The sequence below is a fragment of the Staurois parvus genome, unplaced genomic scaffold (genome assembly GCF_062004578.1).
Source record: "Staurois parvus isolate SC_StPar_1 unplaced genomic scaffold, SC_StPar_1.0 ptg001387l, whole genome shotgun sequence".
Taxonomy (NCBI): domain Eukaryota; kingdom Metazoa; phylum Chordata; class Amphibia; order Anura; family Ranidae; genus Staurois; species Staurois parvus.
In genome coordinates, this window is record NW_028319183.1 from 605558 (window position 1) to 621673 (window position 16116).

At 43.6% G+C, this 16116-nt stretch overlaps 1 protein-coding gene across 1 annotated transcript in view; it reads right to left on the minus strand.

The window, feature by feature from the left end:
- Positions 1–16116, minus strand: part of QTGAL (queuosine-tRNA galactosyltransferase) — a 405856-nt gene that overhangs the window by 293822 nt on the left and 95918 nt on the right. The window contains exon 6 of the mRNA XM_089661795.1: positions 7627–7692. Within this exon, the coding sequence (XP_089517921.1) occupies positions 7627–7692 (66 nt within the window). The remainder of the gene's footprint in view (positions 1–7626; positions 7693–16116) is intronic.

Below are 16116 nucleotides of genomic sequence, written 5' to 3' on the forward strand. Positions count from 1 at the left end.
TAATTTAGCAAAAAATAAAAACCCCGGCGGTGATTAAATACCACCAAAAGAAAGCTCTAGTTGTGTGAAGAAAATGATAAAATTTTAGTTTGGGTACAGTGTTGTATGACCGCGCAATTGTCATTCAAAGTGTGAGAGCGCTGAAACCTGAAAACTGGCCTGGGCAGGAAGGTGTAAAATTGCCCGGTATTGAATTGGTTAAGTATATAAAACCAACACAATATAGCTTCCAATACTCAGGAGGCTTGTGATACCAAGCCTAAAACAAAGAGTGTAACAAATAATCGCGTGGTGCTAAATCTTCAATAAACCTGCAATAATACAATGACGAAAAAAAATATAAAAATAAATTGTATAGTGCAAAATTAACATCAATGTGTTCCTCAAAAAATAGAAATAACTAATAAAAGTCCAACAGAAAAATCCTCCAAAAAAGAAAGCGCAGTGCTGAAAACCTCTTTGCAAACCACTCAGTGACACCAGAGCGTGCAAAAAGGTCAGCAGCTTACCGGATAGTGCAGACCTAGGCTACCAGAGCAAATGGTCTAAAAGCGCTTTTGGGGTTCTTCCAGCTACCCTCCTGCCAAAGAAGAACCAATGCTGCAAATTCAAAGTCCAGGCAAGGTTCCTCAATAACTTTCAAAAGCAAAAAACATGGTGGCAGCCTACAGTGTAAAAGTGTTTAAAATAGTTTATTGGTTAAAAACAAAATATTGCACAAACATATCTTAGCGAAACAGCGCACCAAACAAGAGGCATGAGTAGCGTTCACTGTTTTTAACCAGTTAACTATTTTAAACAGTTTTACACTTTAGGCTGGCACCTTGTTTTTTGCTTTTGAAAGTTATTGATAATAAACACATTATATGTACCTGGTTTGTGTAATGGTTTCACACACAGACAGCAGCCCCGATCCTCCTCTTCTGGGGTCCCTGCCGGTGCTCCTGACTCCACCTCTACAGTGAATGCCCCCATAGGAAGCCACTTTTTATAGGGGCACTCGTGCGGGTTCGATACCAAGCCACACTGCCTGCAACTATAGACACAGACAGGGTGACTTGACCCCATCCATGCCTCCTCATCACAGGAATTCATTTACAGAAGCAGCTGCCAATGGCTCCTGCTATCAATCTGACCTGTGATGAGGGAGAGAGCCGCTGCTCTCAGGTACAACTCTGGATCGAGATCAGGCTAAGGTAAGTATGGGGGGGGGAGGGGGGGCGCTGGGGGGATCCTGTGGCACACAGGGTTTTTTTTTTACCATAATGCAGAGAATGCATTAAGGTAATCCTTTAGGACCACTTTAATACACAGAAAAAAATACTCACCTAAGACAGTCCTGTCCTCTGCAGCACAAGAGTCAGTCAAAACTAAGGCATGCACAGAGTGCATGAATGACTCCTGCAGATAAAGCAGGGTAAAAGGAAATATTACCTTTCCATGCATTAAGGTAAACAAACCTTCTGGGTACATCTCCCCCCCCCCCCTTTATATATACCTGAGCCCCATCTCAATCCAGCATGAAAGCAGCGGCTCTCCGGGATTTTGCTCTCCTTATTGGCTTACACAGCAGCAGGATCCATTGGCTCCTGCTGCTGTCAATCACAGCCAGTAAGCCAATGAGGAGAGAGCGGGGGGGGGGGACCGAGTATATGAAAGGACACACAGAGTGCGGCTTGGGAGCAAGCCTGCTCGAGCGCCCCCAATAGGTTTGATACTGGGGGTGCACTCGGCAGGGGGGAGGAGCCATGACTGCAGGTGGGGGACCCAAAAAAAAAAAAAGAAGAGGATTGGGGCTGCTCTGTGCAAAACCATTGTACAGAGCAGGTAAGTATAACATATTTGTTATTTAAAAAAAAAAATTCCTTCAGAATCACTTTAAATCCTTTGTGGTTATCGAGAAATATTTTTAAATGAAAGTTTTTGTTCCCGAAGTTTAGCATTAAGTGTAGCTGTGGCCAAACTTATATACAGTTAGGACCTCTGTGTAGTTTTTATTGATTCCATGCCCCAGAAGATGTAAACTCTGACGAAACGTGTAGGGAAGAGCTGTGTGCCGTGACGTCATCATGTTCCTGGAAGTGTGTTTTATCCAGTCGAGATATAAGTAATGTAAGTGCAGTCATTTTAATAAAATAGGTCTTTGGATTTTACAGTGTGTGTGTGTGTGTGTGTGTGTGTGTGTGTGTGTGTGTGTGTGTGTGTGATGACTGGAGAGGCATTTTTATACTGGTACATCAATGAATTTCTTCCAAACCCTGGAAGATGTCAGCTCTGTGTAAGGCAGAGATTTGTGCTGTGACCTCATCATGTTTCTGGAAGTGTGTACTATAAGTTCATTTATTTAATGAACCAGAGTAAAGGGGGCTGAATACAAATGCACACCACACTTTTCAGATATTTATTTGAAAACCATTTATCATTATCTTTCCATTTCACAATTATGTGCCACTTTGTGTTGGTCTATCACATAAAATCTCAATAAAATACATTTCTGTTTTTGGTTGTAACGTGACAAAATGTGGAAAATTTCAAAGGATATGAACACTTTTTCAAGGCACTGTACTAGGGACAATTTAGGCAGATGCTATTTAACCCACCAGCATGTCTTTGGAGTGTCGGAGGAAAATCGGAGCACCCGGAAGAAACCCATGCAGGCACATGGAGAACAAGAAAAATCCAGGCAGGTAGTTCAGTCATTCAAAAAAAGGGGGATTTGTGAAAAGAAATTCACAGAGAAAGCGGCTACATTATGAACAGAACGTGACACTCAGAAAAAATTCCAAAAATTATGCTTTATTACACATATATAAATATGACATATGGGCATTCGCCCTGGTTTACCATCACCTCAGTATGAGACAATACACACAGACCTAAAACCATATAAAATGACATCAAGACCGGTCTAAATGCATGTGCAACAGAAAAAATGACTGCAAGAGTCTAATGTCCCTGTAGCACAAACACATAGGTGAACACTTCCCAAAAGAGGTGTATCCAAAAATTATACCATAGGCATACCATAATGTTAATTATTATATGTAGAACAATACCATTATGGTGAATCCCAATCAGGGAATCCAAAAATTGTACTATGGAAAAATATCACATATATACAATGCAGCAAGCACAATAGGCGTCAAGAAGAGAACAACAAGCCTCAGGCCTGTATGGAGGGAGACATAAATGTCAAATATATGATGCAATTCATTCCTGTGCCGGCACAAGTGGTTGGGGCCCATTCATCTGTAATATAAACAGCTGTATCCTAGAGCTCTTGAATGAAATAATGCCCCATTTATTCCCAGGGTGGAAGAAAAGATGCAAAAAGCAGCACTCTGCTAGAAATGGTATCTTCACCACTATATGTGGACTACATACCACCTTTCGTAGGGAAAACAGGACATATCCCAAAAGATCTTCTGCCCGTTGAGATATATATGGTATATCCTGTATCCTATACAAAGCATCATGATGTCCCCATCCTGTAGTGAGATAAATGATATGTGGGAAGTCACTGACAGAGTATACACTCAATAAGATATATAGGTCATATAGATCACAGAGGACCATATATCTAATGTCCTGTAACAGTCCACTCACCACCTGTGCTGTGGGTATTTAGGAATGAAAAAGATGTCCTTCATAGGTACTGCCATACACGGCCACATAGGCCTAGGAACCACCGCTGACATCCGCCGATATACCGCGGGTTCCAGCCCCTTCTTGGCGCTTGTGCTGCTCACACTTGCCTCATGGCATATGAAGATGGCTTCCTCCTTATGGGTCAGCGTGCGTTCCACCTAATGCGCATGACCGGAAGTGACGTATCTGACGTATGACGTCAACGCGTTTCGCCGATGGGCGTATCTCACTCAGCTGAGTGAGATACGCCCATCGGCGAAACGCGTTGACGTCATACGTCAGATACGTCACTTCCGGTCATGCGCATTAGGTGGAACGCACGCTGACCCATAAGGAGGAAGCCATCTTCATATGCCATGAGGCAAGTGTGAGCAGCACAAGCGCCAAGAAGGGGCTGGAACCCGCGGTATATCGGCGGATGTCAGCGGTGGTTCCTAGGCCTATGTGGCCGTGTATGGCAGTACCTATGAAGGACATCTTTTTCATTCCTAAATACCCACAGCACAGGTGGTGAGTGGACTGTTACAGGACATTAGATATATGGTCCTCTGTGATCTATATGACCTATATATCTTATTGAGTGTATACTCTGTCAGTGACTTCCCACATATCATTTATCTCACTACAGGATGGGGACATCATGATGCTTTGTATAGGATACAGGATATACCATATATATCTCAACGGGCAGAAGATCTTTTGGGATATGTCCTGTTTTCCCTACGAAAGGTGGTATGTAGTCCACATATAGTGGTGAAGATACCATTTCTAGCAGAGTGCTGCTTTTTGCATCTTTTCTTCCACCCTGGGAATAAATGGGGCATTATTTCATTCAAGAGCTCTAGGATACAGCTGTTTATATTACAGATGAATGGGCCCCAACCACTTGTGCCGGCACAGGAATGAATTGCATCATATATTTGACATTTATGTCTCCCTCCATACAGGCCTGAGGCTTGTTGTTCTCTTCTTGACGCCTATTGTGCTTGCTGCATTGTATATATGTGATATTTTTCCATAGTACAATTTTTGGATTCCCTGATTGGGATTCACCATAATGGTATTGTTCTACATATAATAATTAACATTATGGTATGCCTATGGTATAATTTTTGGATACACCTCTTTTGGGAAGTGTTCACCTATGTGTTTGTGCTACAGGGACATTAGACTCTTGCAGTCATTTTTTCTGTTGCACATGCATTTAGACCGGTCTTGATGTCATTTTATATGGTTTTAGGTCTGTGTGTATTGTCTCATACTGAGGTGATGGTAAACCAGGGCGAATGCCCATATGTCATATTTATATATGTGTAATAAAGCATAATTTTTGGAATTTTTTCTGAGTGTCACGTTCTGTTCATAATGTAGCCGCTTTCTCTGTGAATTTCTTTTCACAAATCCCCCTTTTTTTGAATGCCTCTTTTGGCTACTGAATGGAGACCAAATATTGGGTGACATGATAAATCATTTTGCAACCTCCTAATAACTATCTTTTATACACAGGTAGTTCAGTCACCTTGCTAGAATCTATTGGGGTCTGTGAATGGTGACCCATTTGGGCCCAATAAACTCATGGCAAACAAAATAAAGTGTTAAACTAAAATGTGAGCCCACAAATCAATAGGTCACATAGTCTCGGTCAGAGAATTATGGGAGACTATTATGTAGACAGAGCAGGCAGGACAGATGATGAGCAGTCTCCTGATGCCAGCCCTCAAGGACATCGGACTGTGTAAGAGATTACATAACGAATACTATAGCACTTGTCAAGGGACACGATACTGTAATGACATTTTCTACAGAAGAGCGTAAAGTCTGGTGTTTGAGGATCTCGTGACCAATGTTAAAATAAAGCTTATTCATTTTTTTACCTATAGATCTACTTTAAAATAAATAGAATGGAATGGATGTTTGGTGGTTTCTGGGGTTGGAAACGTGCGGATTTTGGCGATGTTTCAGAGGTGGAGTCTGCACAGGCTGGGGGGGAGACAAGAAACTCGGTTTTGGAGAGGTTTGGTTTGGGGAGGTGGAGCGACGTCCAGTCTGATGTGTCACTCAGTAGGTGTGTGATTCGGGCAGAGACTGAGGGGGTGAGGTGGGGAGTTGAGAGGGGTTGGGCTCCGTTTCCTCCACCCCCCTCTTCCAATCCCTCCACTGGCTTCCAATTGCGCAACGGATCAAATTCAAAATCCTAACACTGACGTACAAACTGCTGGTCACTCTCTACTGTTCTCATTTTACAGAATTGCCCAGGAAACGCAGAGCACTCCTCCCAGGAGCCAGTGATACTTCTAAACCCTAACTACTCAAGCCAGGGTGTGTTTGCTATCTTATGACTTGTGCTAACTGGCACAAGCACCCATCTGGTACTAGTGTGCACTGGAATGATATTTCAACTATTGCACCTCTATGCATTCTGTTATTTTCTGTACTGAATTAATGCTCTTTTCTGTATTGTTTTACCAAAACCTTAAAAATGCAATAGATTATATGTGAAACAAAAGAATGTGGAATCGAGGGGCCCTGCTGTGTAATTTTCAGTGCACTAAGCACCCATGAAGACAAGAGCTGTTGCTAATGACAGGTTCACATTAAAGAGTCAAAAGTCACCATTCCCAAATTTGTGCAACTGTTATTGGGATTACAAAGCCAAATTAGACGGTCATATTGGATCAGTACAAGCCCGTCCCATAGAGTCGTGCAAGCGAATCACAATACTCAAGTCTCTGGGAGATACAGAGAAGCCATGGGTGATCCAAAGAGTCAAAGCCTGGTAGTTTTCATTGGGAAGGTTTTAGCCTGTAATGTACTAAAACACATATAGTCACAGGCAAAAAATACCGGCTCAACCCTCTGAAAGATATGAAAGGTTAAAGTCAAGGTTCAAGTTATGTAAGACAGACGGGTTGATTTACTAAAGGCAAATAGACGGTGCACTCTGCAAGTGCAGTTGCTCCAGAGCTTAGTAATAAGGCGAAGCTTCACTTTGCAAAGAATACCCAATCATATCACGTATCACGACTTGACTACTGCAACTCCCTCCTCATTGGCCTGCCTCGCCGCTGGCTATCCCCGCTTCAGTCGATCCTGAATACGGCTGCCAGACTCATTCACCTTTTCAACCGCACCGTTTCCGCCACCCCCCTCTGCCAATCCCTCCACTGGCTTCCGATTGCGCAACGGATCAAATTCAAAATCCTAACATTGACGTAAAAAGCTGTCCACCATACTGCCCCGAACTACATCACTGACCTAATATCCAAGTACCGCCCAACACGCACACTCCGCTCCTCACAAGACCTCCTTCTCTCTAGTTCCCTGGTCTCCTCCTCCCATGCCCACCTCCAGGACTTCTCCAGGGTGTCACCCATCCTCTGGAACTCCCTGCCCCAACCCATCAGATTATCACCTACTCTCCTCTCCTTTAGGCGCACCCTGAAAACCCATCTCTTCAGGGAAGCCTACCCCACCCCCTGCTAACTTGCCGACCTCCTCCACTCTTCCTACCACTCCATCCCCCACAGCTATCTCCTCCTGTGCCACCACCCCCTCCCTCCTAGATTGTAAGCTCGAAAGAGCAGGGCCCTCAAACCCCTCATGTTTTGCATTGTATTGGTATTGTTCTGTCACATGTTCTGTCCCCCTTTGTAATGTACAGCGCTGAGCGAACTATTGGCGCTTTATAAATACTGTATAATAATAATAATGTTGCACACAGAGAAGGTACATTGATAAACTTAGTACCTAGTTCTTCCCTAAACAGCAGGCATCATATATTTGTGAAAGCAGATATAATTATCATGATTCATCAACCTGTAGGCAAGCTTTAAGTGTGCTAAACCGGTCTCTTATCAATATAACATGTGATAACACTGTTTGAGGGATCACTTCTGTAGTGCCATCATAGTTTGGAGAATGAGGCCCAACGGCACACAAGTCTCATCAAATCATCTTATGAGAACTGTCAATACTCACACTCTTTGGAAGACGAAGAGCCGCCTCGTACTGCAATCGGACTCTCTGTGGCATCATCACGTCATCCTACAAAATAACAACATGGCATCAAACATGTAAAATAATGAACAAAGACAAAGCTAGTGTAGCGGCAGTGCTGGCCATATACAAGGCCAACGTTTAACTATTTATGGATTGCAAAAGTGAACAAGTACAATATGACTAGCTACTAGAATCCCTTCGATGTACATTGAAATATGGAAAATATTTATTTATTTATTTATTTTTAATCAGGAGAAGACATTATTTAGAAAAACTTCTGCAGCGACCATAACAGTCTGAATCACATACAAAACACCCCAGGAAATAGTACAAAGAAATGTTACAAAAAAAAATAATATCCATTACTAGCAGGAGTCATTTGTACACATGTAGGATACACACATGGACTTAATGGTAAGAGAGAACAAGAAAACTATGCTATCTTCCACTAACAGACTAGAAGACAGGCATACATGCATTAAACCATCTTTAGATACCCAACCTACCGTCACTAGGTCCTGCAGGCTCAGAGCCGGTGTATCCAGCCAGTTAAGACCAATGTTTTTCAAATTTATTGGAGTAGCCCCTATGATGATAGATAAGGCGCACAAGCCTAGTGCCTGGTACATACAGGCAGGTTTTTTTCAATTCAACCCAGTGGGCTGAACAAAGAAAAAAAACTGAGGAACTCGCTGTACTAACTATGCAATGTTAGTACAGTGATCTCCCTGCTGAGCTATTGTGCATGGACAGGGGGACTACCTCCTGCCAGAAAACACTGGTCAGCGTTCACAGCCATTGGCTACCAGTTCTGACTGAATGCCAATCAGCTGTTGGTTTTCCAGCATGCCCCAGTCAAGAGAAGTTGGATGTTAGGCCAGTGTCTGTGGAACAGGCAGCTGGACACACTGGCCGAATGTCAGCCGATATTCAATATTTGGCCAGTGTGTATCAGCCTTAAGAGTATCACCAAGATTTTTAGTCCACTTGCTTAGCGTAGGTGGGGCACTAGACGTCCAGTGAATCAAAATGGCCCTACAAGCCTGGTATGAGGCTCTGGAAATGGCCTCTCTGGGCAGTTCTTGTAGCTCCAAAGAATCCAATATGCCTTAAATGTTTGAGTCAAGCGGTATATTAACTGTGAACACCCTATTCAGGGCATCAAGCACCTCTGCCAAATATAAATGTATTTTGGGGGAATGCTGCAGTAGATGCAGAAGGTCTCCATGCTTCCGCTGACATCTACACCACTTAGGTTCCTGGATTACCCCCATTAAAATACTGATCGTTAGTTGCTTTGATTTTGCAATTAAAACTGGTTTAAAGTGGTTAAAAAAATATACCTTGTGTATGAGGTATAGAAAATAATTAGAAACATTTTCCAAACTAAAACCAGTCTGGCTACTACATTTCATAACCCCACAGTAACAATGCAATTTACAGAGTAGCATAGTGAGAGATCCTATTGCACTATGGGAGAAAAGTTTTCCTCTCCAGGTTCAGATCTGTTATTCTGTTATAAAAGATCCCTCATCTGAGCACTGGACCAGTGCGGATGGAGCAGGATGTTGGAGGATGCTTGGAACCACCAGTTGGGTATTAACGAGCTCCTGCCAAGGGCACTCTAGTAAAAACCAACCTGTACTAGAGCCATGCATGATGTGGTTAAAACCTCAGCTACAAGCACCCCCAGATGGAGATGGTTTCATTGATGGCAACTGGCAGAACAAATCAATGGAAAGGGTCTGATACCAAGAGCAAGGTACCAAGTATGATGGAGAGCTACAATTAGACTGAAGTCATAGCAGATGGAGATCAGAAAACAAAACAAGGTTGGGGTGGAGAACAGAATTCTGTTTAGCTGTCTCTACACTGTAGGTTCTTTTGGTTGAAGTAAATAGTCTCAGTGTGTTGTGTCAGGTACAGGGTCCCTTTGAGGCCACAGCAACCAATCAGCATGCCCCACCAGAACATCAACATGCTCTCTACTGATGCCTTAAAACGCATGCAAACATAACCGCCACAGTCATCTATGACCAAGTCTTCATCTGAAACATGTTAGAGGTCTGCTGGGTTTCTTTGAATTTCCCATACGGTTTATCTTTTACCAAAGAAATTATTGTGAAGGATTGTTATCAGACTCCAGCTCTCTCTTCAAATTTCAAACATAACCGCCATACATAAACAGAAAGCCCATGGATAGAAGGACAGAAATGTAAGGGTTACACGCAGGGGCAGGCTGACCATTTGAAAACTCGGGCACTGCCCGAGGGCCCGGGGTCAGTAGGGGGCCCCATGAGATGCCCCTGGTACCTTTTTCATAGGCTTTTTTGAGTTTGGGCAAGGACACAGGGGCCCCATGATCCCCTATTGCCCGGGGGCCCCATGAGTTGTCAGTCCGCCCCTGGTTACACGATAGCCTGCTCAATGAAGACAATTGCTGGCACGAAAAAAAAAAAAAAACACTTATTCAAAAAAAACTACAGAGGAGCCGCAACACATCTGAAACTGCATTGTAGTTGTTATGTTACCAGCTTGGATAAAAATAAAACCAGTGCCTTGTGGAGTTCTTCCTTAAATATGAGTCAGGAGGTTCCAGGCACGAGGAGAATTGTGCAGCTGAGCACAGTAAAAATGCAGAAGTGACAGAAGTGATTTGAGGAAGTTGTTGATTGATATAATTCTCTGTGACTTTGGTGTGACCTTTAACAGGTTTATTTTACGTTGGTGATCAGTAGGTGGAGGTCAGTTGTGGCACTGCATGAACTGCACCCACCAGTTGGAAAGGGAACAATATCTAGTGTAGGAATGACTGCTCGCGCTCTGGAACCAAGCAGAGGGAAAGTCGCATTTGGCAACATCACAGGGTGCAAGGCATAACAAGAAAGAAGACGTGAAACCATGATGGTTATGCTAAAGATCAAAAATGAGAAAAGTTTTTGTTGAAAATGCATATCTTCTGCCTTGAAAGGAACACAGGGGGCTGCCATTATTAACCCCCCCATGTCTGGGGGGCTGGCTCTTATGACCTACCAGCTTCAATACTTTGCAGATACTGAAGCCATTAACTGTATAACAGTTTTAGGTCCACAACTCCCTGGCAGTCAGGGAGCAGAGAGAAGTCAGCACTGCCAGCCTCTCCATTTCTCGTAGGACATTTATCGTTGTCACTTTGAACTATTCATTGTTCCTCCACCACCTAACAGATCCTGGTAATGAACTGCGGTGCCTTTGTCACAGGTAGGTTACAGGATCAAGGGTGAGGCTGTGCGGCGACCAGAAGTGACGTTGTGAACCGGAATTGAGGCAGGAGCACCATTTTGTGGGAGGAGCACGACACGCGCATCTCAGTATATTGAATATAACAAGCATTTTTACCAGTTCATATTGTGAGTGGCCTTTTACTTATTCAATAAAATAGAAGATGTTGGTTACTGTGCCATTGGAGTTTATCTCTTTTTTTACATGATCATGATATCTGGTGGAGAGGAGTAAGAAAATTTATGGAGATTATGAAGTTTACATGCTGATACCAAAATTGGAGATTTAACAAGCGATACATGCCGACCATGAGAGTGGAAGACATGTGGGTCTGGTGAGTGCATACCCAAAAGGGAAGGTGACATAAGCACGTGGTGACTTTATTTTCACATTAATTGATTGATTCATATCACATGATTGTTTTATTTCCATTTTATTTTTTATTTCACATTCTATCACTCGGAAGTGTGTTTCACTTAATAGTTGATCACCGCGCCACTGGATTATTTATATTTATTTATGTACAGGTTACAGGATCAGTCCACCAGCAGATTAAAAAATGACGCGGGGGCTTAAAACATGTTGAAAGAACTCTGAAGTAGGTATAAATACACAAAAAAAAAAACACAAATTGCTAATAAGCCAATCACATGTCAGCAACTCAATGCATTTAGGCATCTAGATGCGGTGAAGACGACCTGCTGAAGTTCAAACTGAGCATCAGAATGGGGAAGAAAGGGGATTTAAGTGACTTTGAACGTAGCATGGATGTTGTTGGAATGGTCTGAGTATTTAAAAAACTGTTGCTCTATTGGAATTTTCAAGCACAACCATCTCTAGGGTTTACAGAGAATGGTCTGAAAAAAGAAAAAACATCCAGTGAGCGGAAGTTGCGTGGAGGAAAATGCCTTGTTGATGTCAGAGGTCAGAGGAGAATGGGCAGACTGGTGCAAGATGATAGAAAGGCAACAGTAACTCAAATAGCCACTCGTTACAACCAAGGTATGAACAATACCATCTCTGAATGCACAACACGTCGAACCTTGAAGCAGATGGGCTACAGCAGCAGAAGACCACACCGGGTGCCACTCCTGTCAGCTAAGAACAGGAAACAGAGCCTACAATTTGCACAGGCTCACCAAAATTGGACAACAGAAGGTTATAAAAACGTTGCCTAGTCTGATGAGTCTTGATTTCAGCTGCAGCATTCAGATGGCAGGGTCAGAATTTGGCATAAACAACATGAAAGCATTGATCCACCCTGCCTTGTATCAACGGTTCAGGCTGGTGGTGGTGGTGTCATGGTGTGGTGGATCCATCCTGCCTTGTATCAACGGTTCAGGCTGGTGGTGGTGTCATGGTGTGGTGGATCCATCCTGCCATGTATCAAAGGTTCAGGCTGGTGGTGGTGGTGTCATGGTGTGGTGGATCCATCCTGCCATGTATCAATGGTTCAGGCTGGTGGTGTCATGGTGTGGTGGATCCATCCTGCCATGTATCAATGGTTCAGGCTGGTGGTAGTGGTGTCATGGTTTGGTGGATCCATCCTGCCATGTATCAAAGGTTCAGGCTGGTGGTGGTGGTGTCATGCTTTGGTGGATCCATCCTGCCATGTATCAAAGGTTCAGACTGGTGGTGTCATGGTTTGGTGGATCCATCCTGCCATGTATCAAAGGTTCAGGCTGGTGGTGGTGGTGTCATGGTTTGGTGGATCCATCCTGCCATGTATCAAAGGTTCAGACTGGTGGTGTCATGGTTTGGTGGATCCATCCTGCCATGTATCAAAGGTTCAGGCTGGTGGTGTCATGGTTTGGAGGATCCATCCTGCCATGTATCTACGGTTCAGGCTGGTGGTGTCATGGTTTGGAGGATCCATCCTGCCATGTATCTACGGTTCAGGCTGGAGGTGGTGGTGTAATGGTGTGGGGGAGATTTTCTTGGCACCAGCAAGGTGTACCTAATAAAGTGGCGGGTGAGTGTATACTCTATACCTGTACATACCTGTCAATGGACCAAACTGTGTAGCAGAGCGCCTCACACTGATTCTATTCTACACTTCTGGGTGTGTAGTATATTAGTGGGTCCCCCACTGGCCGCTGTGGTTTCTCCCACCAACCCTTACCTCTCCATTGTGTCTTAGGGGTCAAGAGGAGGACCCACAGGGGTCAGTGGGGGTGCTTATGGGGTTTGCAGTCCCATGGCTCATGTACAGGAGCTGACAAGAAACATGCTTAACTGCAGCAGAAAACCATCAGGTCAAATCTGTCCCTGCTGTTTAAATAGATTGTGCAAATCCCAAGTTTGGATGGACAAAAAAATCTATTTCTTTGGTATGTAAACATCCCATAAATGTATTCCAACTGCATATTCATCTATTTGTCTGGAGTTCAGTTTTAGTTTAAACTTCTGGCTTCTTTTATGTATCCAGCAGTATGATCTCACCTCTGGAGTCCAGGCCCTGCAACCCTACTTTTTCATCATCTGTAATGCAAAATTGGAAAATCCAACAATGCAAATTGGCCCAACTCATACTGGATGCAAATGGGCAGAGCCAAAAATTCAGAGCAAATCCAGTAGAACCAGCAATGAGACCTTACCCAATATAGTGCTGATAAAAAAACAGAAAAACAGAATGACTCAAGCGCCAGTTTCATGGTAGGCACTTTCACCAATTTCTACACCCTCCCCAAATTACTTTCAGCTGAAAACGAATGCCATTATTTGCAGCAGTCAGATGCCAGCTGTCAGAAGAAGAACAGATACTGCGGGGCCAAGCAGGTGCCACAGCTGAGTGGTGCTGGGAAAACACCAGCGACACAGCAAACTACAAGGGCAAAGGTTAAGTGACGTGTCAGCAAATCTTTAGACCATCCGGATGGAATTTCATCTTTAGGTTACACTCTTTAACATTTGCCTGATTGAAAAATGCCAAACAGCCTAAAAAAGTTGAAGGAAAGAGGAAGCTGCCCTCTCGTTCTATCTGGTCAACATGCAGATAGTAAAAGTTCCATCATCAATTGTTTACTTAGAAACTGTTAAGTGAACTTCCACTTTCTTCTCCTGGCCATGAAGCTCTTTATCTTAGCTTACTGCTATGGTTTTGGAGGTACATTATAACAACTCCAATCTGATAGAAGAGCGAGATATGGTTTACATCAAGGAACTGTTAAAATCAACAAATGCATTTACCGAATTGCTCGCAAAAAGGGAGAGCAGTCCTAAAGCACAAACTAAAATGTCTGATATCAACCCGCTACTAGGGCAACCAAAAGGACGCTTCTTCCTGAATACAGGGTGCCCACTCACCCAGTAATTAGTGTACAGCTTTTCGACCCATCATTCCCAATGAGAACCCTTAAGTGACAAATAAGTGAGCTCTTCTTGGATGAGGGATGGTAGATAGAAGGCGCTAAATTACGGGAAGTATGGTTTAGTCCAGAAGTCAGTAAGTTGTATTACTTGCCATAAAATGAAACCAGGATCCAGGGGACCACAGAAAAGTTGTTTTTCGGCTAATACAGGTTTATCAAGACTTAAAGTTTAAAATAGGATATGGTTTATGTTACTGCTTTCCATTGGGTCCACCGGAATCCTCATGATTAAATAAAAAATTAAAAATTTCAAACCATTACAATATATGGGTAATTAACATTTCCTCTTTCTCCATAAATGCATGCAGGGCCAGCAATAGGGGGGTGGAGCCGGCCCTCCTGCAAAAGCCTGTGAAATGGGAATGGCAATAGTCCAACAAAAGCCACCATTAGAAATCGTAGGGCCCCATACTGCCTGCCGGGCACAGTCCTCCTTCCCTTGGGTAGGGATGAGCCAATGGTTTGGTCCGAACCTTGGAAGTTTGAACAAATGCCCACATTATTGTCTGTTTGGCCCTCCTGTGTGCCGCAGCTCCCAAAAATGTAATTAAAGTTCTGGCCTGCCATGGTGGATTGATATTAAAGAAGAGGCCGGAACTTGAATTTAACTAACAGGAGTCTTACTGCACCCTGCTCCTGAAAATGCATAAAATAGTCCCCTCAATTTATCCCCAGCCCCTGCTGCTGAATTCATGGGGAACTTTAATTTATTTGCTGGGAGCCATGGCCCATGTGATTATTGTGCATGCCCTAAAGGGTATCCTCTCTGCCCCTGACCCCTGCTGCTGAACTAACGGGGCCTGTGAAGCTTTTAAGGATTACTGTGCTTGTGCAATAAGGGCTTGTTAATACTTGCCGCTCCTCTGAAAATCAATGCCTGGTGGATTGCTTTTCAGAAGTGTTTTGACAGGCGGTGAGGAGGCGATATGAACAGGCAAGTCCTACTCAAGGGGGGCCTCTGTCAGGCAGGCATTATGGGGCCCCATTGTTTATAATGGCAGTCCTGTATGCATGGATTGGATATGACTTATATGTTGTTTGTGCTCAGTGCAAAATCAAGCATAAACTGAAATGTTTTTTAGCGGGAGCGGGAAGTGCCTGAAACAAGGCCTTCCCTGACTGCATTATTAGGAATTATTTTAATGCAAGCTGCAGATTCAAAATATTAAAAATTACATCACATGTTTAGGGTTTAGTTGACATTTCAGAGATTCTGTTTAAAGTTACTTTAAAGGGTTAGTTCACCTTACCTAAACGGGTAAGGGGTGTCTGTAGATAAAAACAAACTTCAGTTTTAACTAAAGTTGAATAATGCCCTGTCTATAGGTGTAGCCCATTTACATACCTCATGAAGTCTGACCTGAAACTCCCAGGATGTTGCTAGGACGTTGCTAAGAGAGGCCCAGCTCAGTAGCTAAATGCTTAGCGCTTCCGCCTGGCAGTACCAAGGTCGTTGGTTCGAATCCCAACCACGGCACCACCTGCCTGGAGTTTGCATGTTCTCCCTGTGCCTGTGTGGGTTTCCTCTGGGTACTCTTGTTTCCTCTCACAACCCATGCTAGTAGGTTAATTGGATCCTGTCTAAATTGGCCCTAATATGTGTATGTATGAATGTGAATTAGGGACCTTATATTGTACGCCCCTTGAGGGTTAGGGACCTTATATTGTACACCCCTTGAGGGTTAGGGACCTTAGATTGGACACTCCTTGAGGGTTAGGGACGTTAGATTGTACGCCCCTTAAGGGTCAGGGACCTTAGATTGGATGCCCCTTGAGGGTTAGGGACCTTAGATTGCACGCTCCTTGAGGGTTAGGGACCTTAGATTGGACACCCCTT